At 34.7% G+C, this 25,198-nt stretch overlaps 2 protein-coding genes, 1 long non-coding RNA gene and 1 pseudogene across 3 annotated transcripts; 3 read left to right on the forward strand and 1 right to left on the reverse strand.

Moving 5' to 3' along the window:
- The first annotated feature begins 611 nt into the window (after positions 1-611).
- On the forward strand, positions 612-6,457 carry LOC114759941 (probable LRR receptor-like serine/threonine-protein kinase At1g56140; annotated as a pseudogene).
- Positions 6,458-14,379: 7,922 nt separating this feature from the next.
- Positions 14,380-16,903, forward strand: LOC114759958 (metacaspase-5). Its single transcript, XM_028949207.1, has 4 exons — positions 14,380-14,758; positions 15,601-16,062; positions 16,325-16,464; positions 16,619-16,903. The coding sequence occupies exons 1-4, from the start codon at positions 14,413-14,415 to the stop codon at positions 16,901-16,903; spliced, it is 1,233 nt and encodes a 410-aa protein (XP_028805040.1). The 5' UTR covers positions 14,380-14,412.
- Positions 16,904-18,602: 1,699 nt separating this feature from the next.
- LOC114759967 (uncharacterized) lies at positions 18,603-19,433 on the forward strand. Its single transcript, XR_003741993.1, has 3 exons — positions 18,603-18,638; positions 18,751-18,901; positions 19,351-19,433. It is a non-coding gene; the product is annotated as an uncharacterized LOC114759967 (long non-coding RNA).
- Positions 19,434-22,690: 3,257 nt separating this feature from the next.
- On the reverse strand, positions 22,691-24,778 carry LOC114759949 (multiple organellar RNA editing factor 2, chloroplastic-like). Its single transcript, XM_028949196.1, has 4 exons — positions 24,671-24,778; positions 24,472-24,569; positions 24,300-24,365; positions 22,691-22,961 (listed from the first exon to the last, which is right to left on the reverse strand). The coding sequence occupies exons 1-4, from the start codon at positions 24,751-24,753 to the stop codon at positions 22,795-22,797; spliced, it is 414 nt and encodes a 137-aa protein (XP_028805029.1). The 5' UTR covers positions 24,754-24,778; the 3' UTR covers positions 22,691-22,794.
- Positions 24,779-25,198: the final 420 nt, after the last annotated feature.

The following is a 25,198-nucleotide window of genomic DNA, read 5'->3' on the forward strand; positions in this document are numbered from 1 at the left end:
ATAAGATCAATGATGTTACATGGCAGTGACTGTTGGGCACTGAAGGACAGCAATAGCAAAAAATTGGGGTTGGAGAGATAAGAATGTTAAGATAGATATGCATAGTGATATATACAGGGGTTCAAGCAGGGGTGCTTGCTCTCCCATGCATAAAGTTTTCTTGTAAATATTGCTATTTTTATTTGTAAAAAGTGTTGAAATTAATTCTCCTCACTTTGATGAAAATTTTCATTTTTGGTCCCTCACATTCTAGCTTCTAGATCTATCTCTGTGTCATATTTGGTCACATAGAGAAAGACAAGATCCTCAATAACTATATATGAGGAAAAGCTGGTGTGGCATCTATTGAGGAGAATGGCAGAAAAATGTTTATGGTCATATCCAAAGAAGGTCGATAAAGCCACCAAAGAGGAGAATTGAACAAATAGTCTTTAGTCCTATGAAGAGGTGTAGAGGGGGATCAAGAAATGAAGAAAGACATTTAAGGAAGTTATTAAATAAGATCTCTTGATGAATGATATATTGAAAGATCTGGTTATTGATCAAGCAAAATAACATTATATGATCAATGCAGCCGACCTCACTTAAGGGAATAAAGCTTGCTTGCTGCAATGGTGCTAAATGAGGAAAATAGGTGCTTTCAAATAAAGCATGATATTGGGGGTAATGGTGCTCATAAAGTCAATCTAACATGGTAAAAAGTAGGTAGTTATAGTAATTTCATTCTCGCAACATACATTTTGAAGATTTGCTTGCTTATATATTAAGGTGATACTAACTCTGCTATTTTTATGCTGTCTGGTCAACAGAAATTGGTTGCTAACAATTTGACAATAGAAGGTTCAAATAGCAGGTGATTTTGTGCCTTTATCATTCTTCTTTTGCATAATATTGTGACTCTCAATCTCATTTTTGTCCTTTTATTGGCTATTGTGAATCAAGAGTTATCGGTCAGTTGCGTGTTATTTTAAAGACCTCTTTATCAACTGAAACATTTATTCTTCAAGCATAAAGCCAGTACCCTATTACTCAAAGCCATGATTTTGCTATCAATCCTGGTTATGTATGTATAGAATTGCTAAAGATATTTATTAAAGCTATTATTGGGCTTTATTACGAAATGATCAAGAGTTCAATCCTTGCTACCTCCTTTTTCTAATTAAATAATTTTAGCACAAGGTATGGTGGGCTTTTACTACATCCATGTTTAGCCAACGACCTTCATGTTGGGGGTGTGATAAAGAAATCATTCCTAGGATATCTCAACAAAGTTTAAACTCTTAGGATGAACTAGCTCTTGACAAGGAGATTCAGAGATCAAGATGCAATTTAAGGGGTTTATTATATGTTCAGGCTTGGTGATAAGAAGTACAAACCTCTGAAATAAAATTTGCTTTGAGTGGATAATCTGGAGGTGCCTCTGTTAGGGCTGTCCTACCATGCCTACTTTGTATTTTCTTCTATTAAGATCAAGATGTAATTCAAGGGGCTTATCTAATATTTCTTTAATATGTACATATTTTAAGTAAATGCTATTTTCTCTTGCAGTGACCTTCCTTTTGGACTCAATTGTCTACAGCGAAATTTTCCTTGTTTTCGTGGTTCTGGAATATGTAAGTACTTCTTTTATCTCTAGTTTGCCATTGCTGGCATCGATATATCAATATTAACTATGAAATCTATTGCAAAACAACTATTCAAAAGTGATAAATAATGCTTCTTATTCCTCATATTTTGTGCAATTCTCAAGTAAACTATCTAGTTAATACTTACAAAGAAGAGTAATCTTGCATAGCCTTTCTAAGCTGTATTATTGAGACATTTTTCACCTTGGAAACTCCAATAAGACAAACATCTAAATCGTTATCGTTTCTCTAATTGACATGAAACCTCTGCGTATATCTTTTTCAAGTTTTCCATTTGTCCAAGTTGCAAACTCATTTACAAGTTTGGACCAGTAAGATGAATGCAGGACTTCAGGGAATTATTTATATTTGATGCATTTTATGCATTGAGGGATGACAGATAATTTTTCCCATCACCATCACTGGTTGAATAAACTTTATTTATTAGATCCAAATTCAGCATCACAACTATTAGACTTCATTGACACACGAAAGTTTGCTTCTCTACTGTAAAACATGCGAGAAAACTTCAAACTCTATGTGGAGTCTATTAGGTGAAGATAATTACTTTCTTTATTCATGCCTTGAAATAGCCCTGCTTAATGTTTCTATTCAGATTATAACTTTGCAATCAAGTGTGGCGGTCCTTCAATCACATCATCAGAAAGAATTACTTATGAAAGAGATAATGAGACACTTGGTCCTGCAACTTATTATGTTATTGATACAACAAGATGGGCAGTTAGCAATGTCGGGCTATTTACTGGCACAAACAATCCTCAATACACAAGCTTTGTATCAAATCAGATCACTGGTACTGTGGACCCAGAGCTCTTCCAAACAGAACGGCTATCAGCTTCTTCGTTAAGATATTATGGCCTGGGGTTGGAAAATGGGGATTATAACATTTCCCTTTATTTCGCCGAAACATCTATTCTAGATACGAGTACATGGAGAAGTCTTGGAAGACGGGTCTTTGATATATATATCCAGGTGCATATGATTTTATCTAAAGGCAACGCTAGATGTTATAACGTAATAATCTAAATGGGAGTCACTAGCTTTTTCAGAGAAACACCCCATCTTTCTATTTTTGCATTAGGTGAAGTTGAAGAATTAGTATATGCAATGCAAGCCCAACCCACTGATCATTAGCTGACTAGTTATAACCTAGCTTGTACACTTATTCTTACATTAAATGTATCTGTCGGATACACATAATTGAATTGATCTTCTCTTGTCTTGAACTTGTGTAATGACTGACCTTATTCATTTTGTCTTTCCATGTTTATAATATTCAAACAAGAAATTACAGAAGTTATGTTTAACTTTAAATTTTCCTTAACTAACGCACCATAAGTCTAAGAAATAAAATGTCCAAGAAATAGCAGGGGCACTCATAAAACAGCTCAAGTTTTTGTGTTGAAATGGGCCTTGTCATGATGCTTGCATTTTTTTAGTTCCAAAACCACTACATTCATGAATGGTCGATATTTGCCAAAGATACTATTTGAAATCCTTGCTCTTTCCTTTTCACCCTTATTTATGCGTCCTCCTTCATTTGTCTCCTTTTTCATTTGTCCCATTCCAGGGGAATCGTGTTTTGAAGGATTTTAACATTAAACGGGAAGCTGGGGGTGCCTCTTTTAGAGCTGTCCGAAAGGATTTTCAGGTTCATGTGTCAGAAAATTTTCTTGAGATCCATCTCTTTTGGGCTGGAAAAGGGACTTGCTGCATACCAGCTCAAGGTACTTATGGTCCTGTGATTTCAGCAATCAGCGCTACCCCAGGTAAAACTTTTACAAAAAAAATCAGTAGTAGAGAACTTGAAGTTTTATTTACCAAAATGAAAAAGGGTGATATATGAACTTGACATGGTCTGCTTATTGTTGAATAGATTTCATTCCCACAGTCGGTAACAAACCTCCAAGCAGTACAAAGAACAGAACCGGTTTGATTGTGGGCATTGTTGTTGGTGTTGGAGTCGTAAGCTTTTTTTTGTTTTTGTGGTTTTCTGTATCATCCAGAGAAGAAAGCATCATGAAGATGGTGAAGAAGGTAAAAAAGCTGCTGTACATGCCTGACTATTTAAATTGTAATTGTGCATTTTCATGAATATTATTCAGATTGTAGTCAGTGATTGTTCATGTAGCAATTCATTAAATGATGAGGCATATCTTAATTTGTGTTTGTCCACAATGATTGGACACTTGCCTGTTTCATCACACTGAGTGGGTTTTGTACCTAAACATAACCAAAAGATTAAACGAAACATAAGTTTAGTTCAATATGAAGGTCCAAGCATAGAGTTTTTGTTACCTTATTTCTTCTCTTCGATGTTAATTTGTGGCAAACTAGGCATGGTAGTGTGAGTTTTTCTACTAAATTTGTTAGAAGACGTGGATAGCAACAGATTATGCCCTATCAATTTCTCTTTCTGTTCATAACCTTGTTCGTGTTTAATTTGCAGAGCTTTTAGGTATAGATATAAGGCCATATACTTTCAGCTATTCTGAGTTAAAGAATGCTACAGATGACTTCAATCCAAGCAACAAACTGGGAGAGGGAGGTTTCGGACCTGTTTATAAGGTGAATATTCTTTGATGGAATTTAGGATGACAATGCTTTGCATGTAGTATGCCTCTCCATTACTTGCGTTACTAATGGGATTTATAGGGTTGTATAAATAAGAACTTTTAGGGCTTTATTATGGTCAAGAAAAAAGTTGTATTTATGGCATCAGAAGACAACATTAGCCCTTATTTCATAGAATAACCACTTTCCTCTTTTATACCAGGGAACACTTAACGATGGAAGAGTAATTGGTGTGAAACAACTTTCTGTAGGATCTCATCAAGGAAAGAGCCAATTCATAGCTGAGATTGCAACTATATCTGCTGTGCAACATCGTAATCTTGTTAAATTATATGGGTGTTGCCTTGAAGGAAATAAAAGACTTCTTGTCTATGAGTATCTAGAAAACAAGAGTCTTGATCAAGCATTATTTGGTATGAAGTCATGATGATGTTACCTTTTCTACTTCTTGTGTTTGTTCGCGTGCTTGTGTATGCCTTTACTTTTTATTCATGTTTATTATTTTTAGAATGTATGTCTCTTGCATGCTACAGGAAATTGTTTAACTCTCAACTGGCCCACACGCTATGATATCTGCATGGGTGTAGCTAAAGGTTTAGCTTACCTTCATGAAGAGTCTCGCCTCCGTATTGTGCACCGTGATGTAAAAGCTAGTAATATTCTACTTGATCATGATCTTACCCCTAAAATATCTGATTTTGGTTTGGCCAAATTATATGACGATAAAAAGACCCATATAAGCACCCGTGTAGCTGGGACAATGTAAGTCATCAAGACTTGAATTCCTTGTTCTTTTAGGTTAGATAAATTGTATGCATGTTTTATTTGTTTATGCTAATACTTGCTTATTTTTGTTTTGATGAATTGTAAATAGTGGATATCTTGCTCCGGAGTATGCCATGCGTGGGCACCTTACGGAGAAAGCAGATGTGTTTTCCTTTGGTGTTTTGGCCTTAGAGATGGTTAGTGGGAGGCCAAATTCTGATTCAAGCCTAGAAGGGGAGAAGATGTATCTTCTAGAATGGGTATGTAGTACTTCTCTATTTCCTTTGATGCATTCGGATTCTGAAAAGCATTTTCAGTTTTCATAGTCTATCTGGAAACATTCCTGGACAACCTCTTGGAGCATGTCTAAATCTCTCCAATATAGATTGCGTGATATGGTATTAAGTAACACTTAACTCACGCTGTTGGGGATTGTGAATAACTCCTTTTTGTATAGAGGAGTTCTTTTTTTCAATTAAAGAGGCAGGTATTAATGACTTGAGATTACAAACAAGATTAAATCCACAACCTCCCACTTACGAGGGAGTTTTCATGCCAATGTCTAGAAGAGTTTTGATGCGTTCTTATTGCCAAATTACCTTTCTTTCACTTCATCCTATATTCTTTAGCAGTGGCATAGAACTTAGAATTTTGTCCAATCTCTACGCTCGTAGTGCTGACCAGTTATGACATCATTTGATTCTCAGCTTTCTATTTTTTGAAATAGCTTGAAAGAAAAGGCATTCTTCTTTTATGTTCCATTGATTTCTGGGCCTTGGCTTAACTAGTTTCAATTATTTCTGGGTTGACAGGCTTGGCAGCTGCATGAGAACAACTGTATACTTGGACTCGTGGATCCTAGACTATCTAAAGATTTCAACGAGGGAGAAGTAAAAATGATTGTAGGGATATCTCTTTTGTGCACTCAATCATCACCATCGTTGAGGCCGGCGATGTCCCGTGTTGTGGCAATGCTTTCCGGAGATATCGAAGTGAGCAGTGTAACTTCAAAACCTGGATACTTGACAGACTGGAAATTTGATGATGTGAGCAGCTTCATGACTGGCGTGGCCACAAAGGGATTAGCATCAGGTACAAGTCAATATAACTCATCCACAAGTACTAGCACATTCAGTGGTGTAAATCTATCACCTAAAGATGCTTCTAAACCCATCCTCCGTCACATTCTTGATGAAGGTAGATGAGAATTGATTGATCGTGCACGTTTTTTTCATTTTTTTTTGGGGTCCCAATTCCTATAAAGGGGATCCATAATAGAATGAGGTTGTGCTCTTAATCTGACTTCACTTTTCTTCTTCCTACCCTTTTTTTGCTTATACCATACCCCGTTTATTCGAATGTATCATCAAAGTGTTTAGCCTCTATTTTTGATTTCATCCCTCGTTGATGTGTAATTAGAAAGTTTTTCACTTATCATTCATCAATGTCAATGTACAATTTTTGAAAAATCATATAACTTGTAAGCTATGAAATATTGTTCATTTCTCAAGCTGTGTAATATAATATTAAAAAAAAGGAAACAAATTGATTATTTGGTCTAGTTCTGATTTGGTTGTAACTCAATTCTTAAATTTTAAATCGATACAAATTATTTTCATTAATTTTAGTCATTCAAAACATTATATGTGAACATTAAGATACAATCGTAGTCTGTAGAGACTAATATTTTAAGTAGTTAAAATTATAAGTATTGAGTTACTCTTCGGATCATTAATATAGGATCTAATAATTAAGTTGATTTTGGTCCTAAATATAAGACATATTTTTCATATTTGTCAGTTTTTTCTAAATCATCCCTATGGATATTCCTTCAATCATAATCAAGTAGAAGAGGGAGGAAGAATATTAAAAAAGATAATTATGGTGTTTTAGGAAAAACATGTCATTTTTTGTAATTAATTAACTTATCTAACTTCTTTAATATAATCAAACTAATTAAATAAGTCTCATATTAAAGATCAGAGTTTTGTCTTGACTTAAGTAAATATGAGTTTTGTCTTGATATTATATTCAATTGTGATCTACAGCATACGAAATAAATATATGAGTAAAGTTTTGTCTCAACTTAAGTAAAACGTGCTTATAAGTGATTCTATATGTGATTTTAAATAGCGCCTATATTCCTATCCATACATAAAATGATAAATCTTGGTAATCTTTCAGTTATGCATTGACTAATTTTTTGGCCAAAGACCAAGTTTTTCTCATCGACTCAAATAAAACTTTAAAGTGTATGATTTTTGAAAGCAGGCACGGATTTTTTTTTCAAAAAAAAAATCTCTCACATATTTCTATTTTATTTATAACTGGTAAATTTTAACTAAGTAAACATATTTTCTTGTAGGATGCATGAAAATGAAATCTACGATTTAAGATTTGTTAATAGTACCACTAAATGCTAACTTAACTAGCAAGGGGATGGTAACCGTCAGCGGAGCCTGGAGATGTTTTGTTCATCCGCTATAGTGGCCATGGCATAAATATCATTACATGCATATATTTCACCACTTACGTTAAAAGAAAGCATCCTCTCTTCTGGAGAAGAAGGTATTCGAGACATCTTCTTCTGCACCTTTATGAGCCTGTTTGGTAAGGCTTTTATGGGCTGAAAAGTAGCTTATTTTTGCTACAAGCCTGATTGGAAAATTGCTTGGTGTTTGGTTGGGCTTAAATCCAAAATAAGCTTATCTATTTTAAGCTTTCAAATGTACGTTGTGGGAGAAGCTACATTTTCTGGCTTATTGGATCAGCAATTGTAGCTTATTACCATTGTGATGTGTCAGATGGCTTTATTTTTCTCTGACTTCAGCTATTCCCTCATTTCACCTCTTCATTTTTTTCCGCCTCAAAGCTCTCCACAACCGCGAATTGCCTCCCAACATCCTCCGTCGTGTCCTCGCCAGAACCACTGACACCTTGTCCGAGCTGTTGTCGATGTGTCCAACCCAGGTCATCGCCGTCTGCCGGTGCATGTGAGGTGCGCATCGAGATCTTAGCCTCCTAGTGGAATAGAGTGTTCGATCTACCTCTAGCAAGCTTCGAGTAGTCCGATCCGTGATAGGTTGGCCGGTTCCTATTTTTATGTTGGTTTTCAGTGAATATGGCAGTGATATGTGATTTATCTAAGCATGTGGAGTTGTGTGTGTGTTGATCTGTGTGTGAGCTAATAAAACATTTGGTTTTCATCCCCTGTTGTTGCTTGAAACTGCTGTCTTGCCTGCTGTCCGTCAAGGCCACACCACCGTGGTGTCCTTTTTTTTTTTTTTTTGCCTTCCCTTCTAGTTCAGTGCTCTGTTCCCTGAAATGGCCATTGTCCCTGCTATCAGTGAAGGCCACTCCCTTCGCCAATGGAAGCAAGGAAATGTAGTAACCCAATTGATGGAAAATCATTCTCCTTCCTCTCGGAAATACTTCCTCTACAACACCACCGTGTCGTCCTGTTTTTTTTTCCTTCTGGTTTAGTGCTCTATTTCAGTGAAATGGCAGTCGTCCCTAGTGTCGGTCAAGGCCACTCCCTTCGCCGTTGTCCCTACTGTCGTTCAGTGCTTTGTTTCAGTGCTCTGTTTGTTGTTGTGATTGATTATTTGATTGATTATTTGAGGTTGAATCATCTTCAGGCTTCTATGTACTCCTTTTATAATGTTTATAGAAATTTTACAGAAAGAATTGCTGAGTTCTATGCTATATGAATTTTGAAGCTTCAGGTTAATGTTGTTGTTCGAATCATAAGGAGTATTTGTGTTTTATAAAATAGTGATCTGTATTTAGTACAAAATAGCTGTTTTAATAAATCTTATTGATCATCTAGTATGGAAATGGCTATATTTATAACTTTTTTTCTAAATTCATAATCATTTTAAATTTAAGATTAATTTCTGTAAAGGCGTTAAAATTAAAATTCCTCATCTAACAAGAGAACGAGTGGTTGATGGCAGTGATATGCTCAAACTTATAATTATTAGCAGATTTTTAATAAGAAAGTGATAATTCTGGTGATTATTAAATTCAACAATCGTTGAAGACAAGCAAGCCTAAAATCAAATGTCTAGGTGGTAAATATGAGGTTGAAAGAACTATGGATGATGAATCCTTTAGAAGAACTATAGGTGAGGGAACATTTGCAATAGAATGAAATAGGAATTATGAAATTCAATGGGAGAGATAGACTTTATATAATTTAAATAGATAAAAAGAATTTTAACAATCATGATCAATGTAAATCATCAATTGATATTAATATAAATTTATCAATATCATATATAAAAAGAAAACTTAAGTTGATGTTGTATATTTACGGGTATCATTCAATCATTCCAAATTTTTCAGTCAACTTGTTTTCACTAAAAAATCTCTTAAAAGGGTATTTAAATAACTCAAATTTTTATTTCAATTATTAAATTTATCAAACTCTTACTTAGGTCACATAATTTAAAAAGAGACTTTCAAATTGTATGAAATGACTTTAATGCTAGTTTCATTAGAAAATAAAACAAAATTTTAAATTAACATGTTTTTGTCTTGGGATTTCTTCTTAATTTTAAATTTGCTTCCGTTAGTCTTATCTCTATTATTTTCCACCTAGAAATTGACAACGATAAAGGAAAAGCGAGTTGGGATCCCTACATGATGAAAATTCCAATAGATATTTGCGCCGAGCAAATAGTGCACAATGAACGCCAAGGAACATCATTTACAAGGCTCGGTTGAAGCAAAATTGAAAAGAATTTTCAGGAAAGGAGCAGGAAAATGTATGACAGGAAGCAACTTAAGAATAGATTTGCATTTTGAGAAAGGATTGGAAGTTATAGGAAAAACTTATGTCTGGGGAGACTGGCATTGGTTATGATGCAGCAACAAATAGGGTGTTGGCCTCCGATGAGTGGTGGCAACGAAAATTAATGGTAACTATTTGCGTTGGTTGAGTTTTAATTTTAAATATTAGTTTAGTCATCGCTTACACTTGCCTAATTACGTTAATGTAGGTGGATCCCAATTGCAAGAAATTTAGACATTAGGGGTTGATGTTTGCATCAAATCTAATGAAAATATTCAAAAATGTTGTGGCTTCGGGAGAATATATGTACACACCATCAGCCTCACAGCCTCAGCCAGCATTTGCTCCACAGCCTGACACAGAAGAGGGGGAGGATGTTTATAGAATAGGGCTCGACCAACAGGAAGGGTTGAGGGATAGTGAGGATGAAAATTTCGGTGTTGTCCCAACAACCAATGCAGGGGTCACAGATGACTTCGCTGGTTGCAACTTAAACAACCCCGCAAGTACTGGACCAAGTGGCTCAGGAAGCTATGGAAAGAGGAAGAGGAGTGAGACGTCTAATGCAAAGAAGAAGAAAAAAGTTTTTGCATCTATTAAAATTTCTGATAGCCTTAGTGTTATAGCAGCTACTTCTGACAAGCGAGCAGTAGCATTGGTTGAAGATCCCCAACTAGTTGACAAGGTTTTGGCACACCTAGCTAGCCTTGAGGAGCTTAATGATGACCCTCAACTATATTATGCATGTGCCAAGATACTTACACGGTTGAGGTGGGCTGGGCGAGCCTATTTGGGGTTTATGCATGATAGACACAAGTTGTTGGGGTGGTTGATACCGGCAGCACAAGACCCAGACACATGGAAGGGACTTGCAGATTAGAATTTAGTTTAGGACTTGTTGTTTCATTGTTGTTATTGCACTTGTTAACTTGAACTGATTGTTGTTTTAACCTGAACTGATATGGCTTGTTGTAGGAACTTTATTAATGACTATGTAATATATTTACGCTAATTTTTACTTGTCATCTATGTGTGTTGGTTTTTCTGTTTGCAGTATGAAAATTATTTACACTTTGTTTATTTTAATCCTTATAATGCTTACACTTTGTTGTCATCACAATTGCAGGGTTAATTCCAGAAATGGCTAATTAGAATGATGATTCACCATGGAATGAAGATACTTTGCGGAATTGGAATGATGATTCATGGTAGAATGAAGATGACCATTCAACACGATTATCCATGATTAATGATGAATTAAGACAATATAAAGCAGTAGGTGCATTGGTTGTGAAATGTATATGTTTAAACAACCCTGTAGAACTAGTGAATAGACAGGAAACTTATAGGTACAAGGTATTATGGAGAGGCATGATGATCGATGTCAATAAATGTTTAGAGTGGATAAACATGTTTTCCACCTCTTATGTACTAAATTAGAGTAATATGGTTTACGAAAGTCTAAGTACTTAGGAATTGAAGAAATGGCCGTGATGTTTTTAAATATGGTTGCACATGGACAACACAATAAGATGATCCAGGAACGATTTTAACATTCAGGGGAAACTAGAAGTAGGCCTTTCACAATATACTGCAAGCTTGCCTTCGCCTATCGAGTGAACTTATTCGACCCACAGATCCTACATTTCGTGGAACTCATAGAAAAATTGAGAACGATCCATGTTATTATCTATTTTTTAAGAACGCAATTAGAGCAATTGATGGCACTCATATACAGTGTGTTGTCCCCACTGCAAAACGAGACAAATTTATTGGCAGAAAGGGAAATCCATCACAAAATGTCATGGCTGTATGTGATTGGGATATGTGTTTCACTTTTGTCTTGGCAGGATGGGAGGGATCTGCACATGATGCTCGTATATTTGACAGTGCTATTACAAATTCATCTATTAATTTCCCTCATCCACGTCCAGGTATATGTTTATATGTTCCAATCACGCATGTTTTTTAATTATTTTATATTTTTATTCATTTCACAATCTCTCCAATTGTTTCATGAATCATTAAGGAAATATTACTTGGTTGATGCGGGGTATCCAACACCAAATAGATATCTAGGTCCATACAGATCTAAGCGCTACCACCTTCCAGACTTCCGATGACAAGTAGGATTCCGAAATAGTAATGAAGCCTTCAATTATTATCATTTCAGTTTAAGGTGCACAATAGAAAGAACATTCGGTGTTTGGAAGAATAGATTTCAAATCTTACGAAACATGCGCAGTTACGACTTCCAAACACAAGTATACGTGATTTGTGCAACAATGGCCATTCATAACCTTATAAGGAGACATTCAAGCTCCGACTTCTTTTTGAACAAGCTAAAAATGGTAATATAGTTGGCAAACATGATCAGGCTGAAGCTAGTCAACGATCGTCTTCAAATGTTACATCACAGTCTTCATCGCATATGAATCGCGTTCGTGATGCAATCAGAAACCAAATTATCCATAGCTTATCAATTAATTAATTATGTAATATTATTTCATTTCACTTTGTCGCAATACTGCAAATTGGAGTTCAAAACATTTTGATCCATTCAGATTATGTTTCGCTTTATATTTGCAATATTTTTTTTCATTTCTCTGATGTTTTTAAATTTAATTCACTCAATTAATTTCACTTTTTCATATTAAATTAATTTAAATTCATTTTATTATGTCAATTTATTTTTTTTATCATGTTTCACTTTATATTTAAAATATTTCTTATGATTTCTATAAAGTTTTCAATTTTAATTCACTCTATAAATTTCACTTCTTCATTATATTATCTCAATTCTTTTTTTTTTTATCTTTCACTTTATATTTAAAATATTTTTTATGATTTTTCTGAAATTTTAAAATTTAATTCACTCATTAAATTTGACTTCTTCATATTAAATTATTTTAATTTCATTGGATTATGTGAAATCATTTTTTTTATCATGTTTTATTATTTATTAAAACTCATATCTATTTTGGTCATTTTATAACCAAACTTATTTTTACTCAATCATAATCCAAACAACTTTTTACTAATCTCACTTTTACAAACTAGCTTTTCTAAACTTCAATCCAAACACAATTCAACTTATCCAATTTAACTTTTACCCAACTTCATTTCTTTATAAACTACTTTTTTAATAAGCTACTTTTCTAATCACTGATTCAAACGAACCAGTATTTTGCTTCAGCTTTAAGACTGTCCAAATTGTCATTAAGCCTTCTCCTCTTCCGCCAATAAGGGTGGAAACAGGTCAGGCCTTGCTCTTAACAGGCCAGGCCTGTTTTGGAGCCTATTGGCCTGAGCCTGGCCTGTGGCCTGTTACAGGCTTATTTTTCAGCCTGAGCCTGGCCTGTATAAAGGCCTGGCCTGGCCTGAAGCCTGTTAAAAGGCCTGTATTTTTAAAAAAATTCAAATTATAATTATTATTTTTTAAAAAAGCTAAGATTAAAAAAACGTACATAATAATTTAATTTTTAGTCTTGTCTTTTATTTAAATTTTAGTATCATAAGTACTATTTTAAATCTTAATTATAATTTATAAGAATATTATTGAAAACTAATTGTAATTATATGTTAAAATTTGGAATAAGACTACGTTTAAGTACACACACAAAATTAAAATTAAGACAAATAAATAAAGAGGAAAAAAAATACTAATTTTATAATGAATAAAGAGGATATCATACTTAAATTAACATAATACGTAAGTTAGTTAATTTATCATTCTTGGAACAAAATTTTTCTTTCCTATTTTCTTTATATTTTTAAGATTTAAAAATCACATTATTTATTGATATTATTATTTTAAATTATATTTTTATCTTCACTTGTCATCTAAACTTCAAAATCTAAGAAAAGATTAAGCTATTAACTATATATTAAAATTAAAAAATAAATTAAAAGAGCACATTAACAATAATAGCATTAATTAATTTTTTCATATATTATAATTATAAATTCTTAATAGACCCAGGTCGGCCTAACAGGCTTAACAGGCTTTTTAAAAAGCCTAAGCCTGGCTTGTTTAACTAAACAGGCCTTCAAACAGGCCTGAGCCTGTCTTTTTTGAGAAACAGGCCAGGCCAAGCCAGGCCAAATACAAGCCAGGCCATAGGCCCCTGACAGGCTGCCTGGCCTGTTTCCACCCCTATCCGCCAATACATCTCTTCCCCACATGCATTGCAACTTTCTAATATTATTATATATCATCACTTTAATTATATATATGTATAAATTATTCTGTATCGGTAAAATATAGAGATGTGTTGCATAATAAAATAATAATAATAAACGTAAAATAGCTTTATACTGTGTATCATCAACAACCAGCAAAGGTCTCATGATCACACTCTCGCCTCACTAAAGTAAAATTACAAAATACAATATATATTTCCATTAATATATTTTCTTTTTCTCTGTTTTTTTTTGGTGGCCAACTTCCATTAATATATTTTCATTTCCATTACAATAAGAGGAATTTAACTAATTAATGACATTTTGCTGTTAAGTATCGAATAAAACATACCAGAGGACCAGAGGTCAACGCACAGAAACAGAGGAGGCCAGAGAGAAACAAAGTTACGTAACGGGCGAGGCAGTACTTGATCGTGCTCTCTGTGTGGCATGGCGAAGAAAGCAGTCTTGATCGGATGCAACTACCCAGGGACGAAGATCGAGCTGAGAGGCTGCGTCAACGATGTGAGGAGGATGAACAATTGCCTGATTGAGCGTTACGGATTCTCCGATGACGATATCACCGTCTTGATCGACACCGATCCCTCCTGCATCCAGCCAACCGGGAAGAACATACGATCGGCAATCAAGAAGATGGTACGGTCGGCGGAGCTAGGGGACGCTTTGTTCATACACTACAGCGGCCACGGCACGCGCCTCCCCGCCGAGACAGGGGAAGCCGATGATACCGGTTACGATGAGTGCATTGTTCCTTGCGATATGAATCTCATCATCGGTAACCTCACCTTTCCCTCCTTTTCCAATCATAATTTTCGGTGACAACTAAAAATAAACTATACAATGAACAATTTTGGCCAGGTCTCATCATCTTACTTAATATGATGATTTGTATTGATGTTTTAAAATTATGTACATATACTCTGGCCAAAAAAAAAAGTACATATGCACATAATTTTCAATAATATTTATTAATGTAAATTAAACAATTAGATTATGAAGAAAAGATAAATAAAAAATAAAATAGCTACTTTTACATTTTAGATCAAACATTTGAATTGATGCAATATATTTTCATTATTGTGCACAATATTGCATAACTATTTCTACCGGAAACAGGCATAAATATCATTACATTACATAAGTTTTGCCGCTTGCATATAAATAACAAAAGAAATATGTAAATGTATTCTATCTTATATGACCAATACAGCAACCGAGGTATTAAAAACGGAGAAAGAAAAAACAGGGGGGGAAAGGGCAGAGACAGAGCTACCCATTAGCTTTAAGACAGAAACAGAAGCATCAGAATTTCAGACGGAATCCTTAGATTTAATCATGTTAAGGGTGCAATGGCTTATTTCAAAGTAATCACCAGAAAAAAAAAGTCCCAATACTCGAGTCAGAATGGGGGGGGGGGGAATTGATTCTTATATTGAAAGAGTTATTTCTACTCACAGTAAAGTTACCTGCAGTTGGATTTAGAAATGCTTAAATCTAACCAATATGATATGGTGGTGAAAGGGAAGGGGGAAGAGTAATCACCAAAGAGAATCGGTTTGTGGCCAGCTTTACACAGATTCAAATGTCAAAATGCTAAATGAATGTTTGCATAAACAGATGATGATTTCAGAGAATTTGTGAAAGAAGTCCCAGAAGGTTGCAAAATCAAAATTGTAGCAGATTCATGCCACAGTGGTGGCCTCATAAGAGATGCGAAGGAGCAGATTGGAGACAGCACCAACACAAAGATACAAGAACAAGGCAATTATCACCAAGATTTAGGCTCTAGTTTTGGATTCAGAAGATTTCTTCTTCAAAGAATGGAGCAAGAAATTGAGTCTCGTGGAATCCACATCCCTTCTGCATTTCGTCAACGTAGAAGACGACATCATGAGGAAGAAGACAAGGAGGAGGAAGAAGAAGAAGATGAGATTGAAATGCTCAAGCAGAAAACCGGGAAAGATGATATAGATGTTGGGAAATTGAGACTCACCCTTTTCGATATCATTAAGGAAGACGCTAGCCCTAAAGTGAAGAAGTTCATCAAGTTTGTCTTCAACAAGCTCCAACACCATGGAGGTATGTAAAACAATAACCGAGAGAGAAAAGTTATTTGTTTTATCTCTTATGGGGTGATTTAGCATTGATTGGTTATCAAGTATCAATTTAGGTATTTAGTCCTCTAGTATTGGACAAAACTCAAGTACTTAAGTACAATTCCCAAGCATGTATTAAGTTTTTTCTAAAATAAAAATATGACTATTCAATTTCTGTATTGATTCAGCACCATATGTTTGAGAACTGTGATTTCCCCTTACCATTTCCATATTTTACTAATCAAGAGGTGAAAGTGAAAAACAAGAGGGTGGATTCTTGGAGATGGTAGGAAGTCTTGCCATAAAGTTTCTGAAACAAAAGCTGAATGAGAATGAAGAGTATGCAGAACCTGCCATGGAAACAAATGTAGCCAATAATCAAGAGGTAGTCTCAACACTCAATATCAACTTATCCATTTTTTGTCTTTAAATTAGACTGGATGTCAATCCTACCCATTAAATGTCTTTATATGAACTGTGCTATTTCCTATAGATTTATATTATGATCTGGACATGAGATGTTTTTGGTTATTTACAAGGTATATGCTGGAACTGGAAAGGATAGGGTTGTAGGTGGGGGAATTCTGATAAGTGGGTGTCAGAGCGATCAAAAATCAGCGGATGCGAATCCTCCTGGGAATCCTGGAAAAGCCTATGGAGCTTTCAGCAACGCAATTCAGTTAATCATTCAGGAGACCGATGCTCAAGTCACTAATCAAGAACTGGTTTTGAAGGCTAGGAAGCTGCTCAAGAGTCAGGGTTTTACTCAGGAGCCTGGACTCCATTGCAGTGATCACCATCTTCATCGCACTTTTGTGTGCTAACTAAAGGATACCAAAAACGAAATCATAGTTCTAAACCGATTGAAACATATACAACCTCTTATTTTAAGTATAAGAACTAGTTGAAGATTCAATTTGATCCTTAATATAATAACACAATTTATTTTGTCTTTCATATTTATTTATTTTTTTCCCCAAACTAGTCCCATTGTGATTGCCCATATGAAAAAGTTTTCATTTTGCTGCGTATAATTAACAAAAGTATTTTAGAAAAAATAACGCAAATAACGCATATTTATTACAAATAACTAACTTAACTAATTTTATTAATATTTCACAAATTAGTTATTTAGCTCTTATAATAATGATTGATGGTAATATATTAACAATGAATTGTAAAGGTAGTATATAGTTGAAAGTATTGATTTGCTGCAAGTATTCAATATGTGTCAGATACTCGAAGTTACTGTATTTAACGGATTGCAACACTGGCTTTGATTTGTAAATGCAAGTTTTCTTCCTTATGATAAACCTATTAATTATATCTTTATAATTATCAGTTTATAATTTGTCATTTTATTTACAGCATTATATAACATTTATAAGAAGAAATGTTGATCTCCAGATTACTTTTTGAGAAGAAAAATGCATAACAATTGACTTAATACGTTATGATTTCTGCATCCTCCTGGTAGCTTTATTTCTTATTTTAGACAATGAAAAAAGAAAAAGATGATGACACAAGTTTCATGGAAATTAACAAGAAAAGAAAATCTCACCAAAGGAACCTGAAGATTATGAAATCTTAAATCAGGATTGTTTCATATTTTAACAGGTTTTGACTAGACTTATAAATACTAACACATTTTTGTATAAATTTTTGATTTCAGATTTAATAATTTACAGTTTCCTTTCTGTGGGATTTTCTCAATTAACAAACTCAGAGAAGAAAAGAGAAAAAGAAATCATTGTAGGATATATCTTCGTCAATGGGCTCCTTTTAATTGCCCAACATAGAGAAGACATGGCAATATCAAGAAATGGGCAGGTTATTTTCCATATTACGAGTAGCTCTTAAATCGGGTACATTATGATCTTGGCCTCATATGTGTTTGTGGTGAAGTTAATCTTCATTCTATTATGACTTGCTGCAATTTTCTTGTTTCAGAATGTCTAAAGGATAGCTGCCACTACCTTTTGGCTGGTCCAAGTGAGACAGATTGAGCTGTCTTGGTCTTAGTAGAATGATATTGCATGTGCTTTCACCTTTTAGCCAAAGATATTGCATATGCTTTCACTTTTTAGCCAAAATATCACCCTCATCTCATTTTATTTCTTGGCCTAACATCTCATTTTGTTTCCAAAAATGAGTGAATTAGCAATTGATTGGCTAATTTAGTTTTCAGTACTCTGAGATCAACAAATGTGCAGGTTAAGAAATTTGTACTCATTAACTTTAGAATTCTTTATGCTAGATTGGCACGACCACTAAAGAAGCAAATTGTTAGTTTACTCTTTGGAAATGCTACCGTGAACTGAAACTCTAACTTTGTTGTTTAACTCTCAACTGGCCCACATGCTATGATATCTGCATGGGTGTAGCTAGAGGTTCAGCTTACCTTCATGAAGAGTCTTGCCTCCATATTATACACGGTGATGTAAAAGCTAGTAATATTCTACTTGATCATGAGGTTACCCCTAAAATATCTAATTTTGGTTTGGCCAAATTATATGACTATAAAAAGACCCATATAAGCACTTGTGTGGCTGGGACAATGTAAGTCATCAAGACTTGAATTCCTTGTTCTTTTAGGTTGGATAAATTTTATGCATGTTTTATTTGTTTATGCTAACACTTGAATATTTTTGTTTTGATAAACTCTTAATAGTGGATATCTTGCTCCTGAGTATGCTATGCGTGGGCACCTTACAGAGAAAGCATATGTGTTTTCCTTTGGCATTTTGGCCCTAGAGATAGTTAGTGGGAGGCCAAATTCTGATTCAAGCCTGGAAGGGGAGAAGATATATCTCCTTGAATGGGTATGTGCTACCTCTCTGTTTCCTCTTAGTATTAGGATCCATTCAGTTTCTGGAAACATTTTCAGTTGTCATACTCTATTGTGAAACATTCCTAGACAACTAAGTGGAACATGTCTAAATGCATCCAATATCAATTGAATAATACTTAAATCACTTGATGGGGATTGTGAATTGCTCCCTTTATTCTGTATAAGTTCTTATGTGTTCTCATCGTCAAATTACCCTTCCTTTACTTCATTCCATATTCTTTAGCAGTGACACTTAACATAGAGAATCTTGTCCAATCTCCAACTCAAAGTGTTGACGAGTAAGGACATCATTTGATTCTCATCTTTCCATTTTTTGAAAACTCTATCCTTAACAGCTTAAAGGAAAAAGCATTCTATTTGTCTGTTCCAATGGTTTATGGGCCTTGGCTTAAGTAGTTTTAGTTATTTCTAGGTTGATAGACTTGGCAGCTGCATGAGAACAACTGTATAATTGGACTGGTGGATCCTAGACTATCAAAAGATTTCAATGAGGAAGAAGTAAAAAGGAATGTTGGTATATCTCTTCTGTGCACTCAAGCATCACCATCGCTAAGGCTGGCGATGTCCTGTGTCAAGGCAACACTGTCTAGAGATATCAAAGTGAGCACTGTAACTGCAAAGCCTGGATACTTGACAGACTGGAAATTTGATGATGTGAGCAACTTCATGACTGGCAGGGCCACAAAGGGATCAACATCAGGTACAAGTCAATATAACTCATCCCCAACTAGCAGCACAGTTAGTGGTCCAACCAAATCACCTGGAGATGCTTCTAAGCCCATCCTTCATCGCATTTTTGGCAAAGGTAGATGAGAATTGATTGATCATGCGTGTTCTCATTTTGATTCCTAATTCCTATGAACAATATCCACAAGAGATGAAGAGAATGAGGTTGTGCTCCTACATTCTGTCTTCAATCTTCTTTTTGGATAAAAGTGTATCGGGTAGTACCATGATATTACTTGCCAGGAGCATCCTGATCTTTTTTTTTTTTCCTTATTGCATCAAACATCCTAATCTTTTTCTTTTTTATTGCATCAAGCTCCGTAATCTTATATTTAGTACATCCAGCACTGTGAAAATTAGGGTGCTAGATGTAACTGAAAAAACCACATCAAGATACTAGATGCATTGAGAAAATAAGATTAGAATACTGAAAATACACCTGAAAAATAAAATGAAGGTGCACCATTACCCCTTTTCTCCTTCCTTTTATTATTTATATCATACCCTCTACTTTGGAATGTATCGTCAGAATGTTTAGTCTCTTTATTTGTGACTTCATCCCTCATTTGTGGGTAAATAAAAAAATTTCACTGATTAATATCGATATAAAGTTTTTGACAAATACTATTTGTAAGCTATAAAATATTATTCATTTCTCAGGCTTTGTAATATTATATAAAAAAGGAAAAATTTATTATTTGATCCTTATACTTGTGATGTAATAGTGACTTAGTCTTTGAACTTTAGATCATATCATTGCATCTAGTTTAGTAATTTAAAAGAGTTTCCGAACTCTATGAAATAATTTTATTTTTTTTAAATGTAGGAACCAACATTTTATTATGTAATAATAACGTGAAAACTCTGCAATATATATGCTTTTATCCGGAAAATTTTTTATCATTATTTAATGTAAACTGCATTATATAACAATTTTATTCATTGTTAATTAACAATCACTTAAATTTTGAAATGTCTTGAGTGGATAAAATGTCATTTTATCAGAATAAAAAAAATATCACGCAAAACTACCAGGGAAAAAAGGGCAGCAATAGAATTTGAGATGGGTTGTGAATTCAACCAAAGGGCAATTCTCTTGAACAAATTTGAGATTTATGCTATATTTGGTTCAATAAAAGGGGAGAGAGATTTTTATGGGAGACATTTTAGCATTTTGTGAGAAGTGTCAATATCTCTCTTGACATTGCAATGACATTTTACGATTTCATAGCAAGTGTGAATATCTCTCTTTGGAGACACTTAATTTGGCTTAATAGAGAGGAAGAGAGGATCTTTTAGTTGGTTTAATCAAAGGGGAAGGGAGGTGGAAGATATTAAGGATTATTTGAGAATTTAACTTTATTAGAAGGATAATATTAAAAATAGTTAATTAGAAATCTATTCTCTGAAGGCCTCCATTTTTGAAGGAGAGGGAGGGAAGTGGAGTCATCAAAAAATATTCAACAAAAGAAATGGGATGAACTTTTATTAATTTTATCAGCTAAAAGTTTAAAGTTGGATTACAAAATAGTTTATTAAATGTAAATATCCTAATGTGACTGTGGGATTGATTAAAGAAGCAGAATTTTTCATGGGTATTAGTTACAAAACAGTAATAATCCTGTACATCAAGGAATCCTTTTTCAGCAGGAAATTAGAGAACCCAGATGCCTATTATATCTTTGACTCCGATCATTATTTGATGGTAACTATCTTTTTATTATATCAAGTCAAGCACATCAAGGAGTCTGCTGCAATGGCCAATCAGCGTTTTGATTTTCAATGAGCTTAAAGCCTAATAGAAATAATTCTCAAGTCAGGTTTCAAAGAGCACTTGCATAAGGCATACAAATATAAATTTTAGATTGCAATTTTTAAGTAAAAAACCAAAATTTGAAAGGTTAATTATTACAAAAGACTACTTTTATTATTTATTATGTTAATTTTAAAAAGGAAAAATTATTTCTCTTAATTTTTAATTTGATATAATTTTGCGCCATTAACTACTGTACATAGGTTAGCAAAATTATAGCGACTAACTGTGCTACAAAGTAAAATTAAAGAACTTAATTACAAAAATCACACAAGAACTAAATTAAAAATTGAGGATAAGTATTAAAAAAAATGCCAAAAGGTTTCGCCTCTCAACAAACTAAAATACAAAAATTTAAAATTCTATTGTGTTCAATTTATCAAAGTAAGGTGTCCTCAATATCCAAATCCTTCTGAAAAATGTTAACATGTGTGCACTAACAACAATTGGACAATCATAACAATACAAATATGTATAGGATTGAAGAGTTTACTGCAACATTGTCATCACCTATTAAAATCCTTCGAACTCTTTTTTACTGTTAACTGAACACTCAATCCAGAGTTCCGTCAGCTCTTCATTGTTGCACTAATGGCAGAGGTCAGGGTACTCTTGGATACTGACGTTGGAGCATTCATTGCACCTGATCGCTTTGATATGCTCAAGCGTCATTGCTCTCTCTTTCTCTCAATGCTTGAATTCACTACTAGCTACTTCCTATAAACATCAAACCAAAGTTGGCTTCTTTACTTACCAGCTAAGCTAACCCCCACAATTTCTCTCGATTGTTAGCTTTGTTATCATAATTCTTGCTCCTTAAAGTTACCATTAATCCAAGGAAATTGTTCCGTACTCCAGCTCTTCTTTCCAGCAGCCTGGCATAGACGTTAACATTAAAGAGCCTAGTTATACTGTATGATTGTTTCTCACTACTGCCTGTATTTTCATTTCTAGTTAAACAGACATGCTTTCATGAATTATTTAGGTGGTTCCTGCCCAAAAATGTTCTTCCCTCTTTTACCATTCGGAAGGTATTTGGGTTGGGGTGCTGGTGTGCAGTGCAGGCAGCTTCACTTGTTGGTTTGCAATTGTCAGCACACGTGCTTGTCTATATTTGCTAAAATTTTATGTTCTGATGTTATGATTGAATGAAACAAACAGAACAATCTATATTTTTTTCTCATGACCTAACAGCATAATACTTTATTCAGTGCGGAAGAATAAGGGATGATAAGATTAATATAATCAAAATATTACTAAGGCCATTTAAAGTTGGTAACGGCACACACAACCATCGAACAAAAAGATCCAAAATCCCAAGGGGACTAAAATGATCCTAATATACGATTGATGTATAATATGGCCCCTTCAACACCGATCTTCCCTACGCCGGACATACCTATTTCTATCATTGTATCTTGGTCTATCCTGGTGTCTCTACGGCTGCGACTCCACCCTTCTCTGTCTTTCAGGTGATCTCTGCACGATCTCCCTATTCACAAATAATTCAGCTACATCAAATTAGCTCGAAAACTCAATTAATCAGGGTATTAGGATGAAAGAAAGCCATCATCAATGGACCACCTTCACATGTAGTATGAATGCATGCTTGCACATAAAGCTTAAAGAAATATTGTAGCACAACCATTCCAATTTTCAAAGGACATAAAATTAATAAATATCATTACTGTTGCCATGGAAAAAGGATCGTACAGAGAAGGACTTGATGTCATACCGCCTCTAGTCCCTAATATAAGAACCAGTTAGGGATTGAATTTTGCCTTAAATATAAGATATCAATTCACTTTATCTCTTATCTTTCCCAAAAATATTCCTATTGATTATAAAAAGCTCCCACCAAGAGATAATTCGAATAATCCAATACATATGATTGATGAGGATAGCTTGGGGAGACCAACACACATTTGTGACAAATAATTAACCTAGCAAATTTTCTTAATATCCTCAAATTAGTTATCTAGCTCTTATATTAAGTAGAGGTAGTATAATGTATCTGCTCCAATGATTAGGAAACTCAATAGGTTGGCATTGTGACAGAATAAGATGAGCGCCAACTTTCATGGGAGTCCATTAGCATTCAAAGCTATTAGTTTTGCCATAATAGATTGCTGACAAGGAGGCAAAGCAAATTAAGAGCTTACAACATTGTCAAAGATTTCGATATTATGTGGGGGTACAAGGTCCTTGCATTCGTAGCTGATAACTGAGATTAAAATCAAACAACTTAAAATGCCCCAGCACGACTATGGAAAGAAAAATAGAATAGAGGCATTTATTTCTGATTAACAGCAGCATTTACATTGTGTCATGAACTGCTATCAAAATATCTCATCCAAATGAAATAACAAGAATAAATTTAATATTCAATCCAGTTTGTAACAACTATAGGCATAGCAAAGTATTAGTAACAGGGGAAAACAGATTCGAAGGGAAGGAAAGAAGAAAGCCACAGAGAGAGATTTCCCAGGAATGGGACCAGAGACAAAATCAAACAAATCATCCACATCCTTTTTCCATTAAGCCTCTTCTCTTGATATCTTCACTCACTTTCACCTAACTTTGTAACCACCTCATCACATGCATGTGCACACTCCACTCACTTCACACACGTGATATTCATTATTCATCCATTTGGTCTTCCTTTCATATACCATGACACGTTTTAAATGAACAATCACTCCAAAAAAAAAAGAACATGATTGAAAAATCAAAATTATCAGGAAGAGAAAAGAATGAAACAGAAGTGGAATTATCAGATTGAACCTGGCTGGTATTCTTCTAAAACACAAGAAAGCTTTTTAATACTTACCGCCATCATCCTCATTCTCTGGGTCAATGTATGAATCAGGGAGGACAAACAGTACGTCGGGCAACCCTATTGACCGAAAAGAAAACGATACATACAAATGTGAGAAATAAAGAAAAACTAAGGTCCTGAACATGCATACAGAGACAAATATTGAAGCAACTCTGCAAGAAACCTTCTAGTTTATTAGATGTCTCCTCGTCAATATCACCCCCAAATCCAAAGTAACTCTCACAAGAAACATTATAAATCCTCTTATTAGCTTCTGCTTCACTGAAAAATGAGAAGAATTGAGAATCAGGTGCAGTGAATAATGAAAAGTCAAGACGAAAATTTTCATTTTCTAAAGCAACGCAGCAAACAAATCAGTATACCTTCTGACAACCTTAGCAAGAGTTTGTATATAACAATCAATCATATGTTGTTTGGTAGCACCCTCTCTACCTGGATTGTCCATGACAATGAGTCAGTGCTCATAGTCACAACCGGGAAATAGTGGGGCTATCTCTGTGGGCAGTCGGTCACTGAAGTTGGAGCCCTAGTTGAGAGGCGAGTGGGTCGAGTTGCCGAACCGATTGATGCGGCATCGAACAGCAATGAAACGAACCAGAGCGAGCGAGCGCAATGCTTGAGAAAGTGGGTTGACAGATCTGCGAGCAGGGAGAGTGTTTGGAATAAGAGGGGATCAGGTGATGGACATGGTAGTGGTAGAGATAAGGTGTCTGGGAAGGAAGGCAGATAGGTAAGTAGAAGAAGAGCAAGAAGCTCGTGCTAAGGCGAGCGCCATTTCTAGAGGAAGAGGATGATCAGATAGGGTTTTGCTACCTTGCCTTTGGCCAGTCTCCTTTTCTCACGGTCGGCCACAAAATGCAGGGACTCTCCCAGTGAAGATTCGAACCTTG

The sequence above is a fragment of the Neltuma alba genome, unplaced genomic scaffold (genome assembly GCF_004799145.2).
Source record: "Neltuma alba isolate B1F8T4 unplaced genomic scaffold, ASM479914v2 tig00001631_pilon, whole genome shotgun sequence".
Classification (NCBI taxonomy): Eukaryota; Viridiplantae; Streptophyta; class Magnoliopsida; order Fabales; family Fabaceae; genus Neltuma; species Neltuma alba.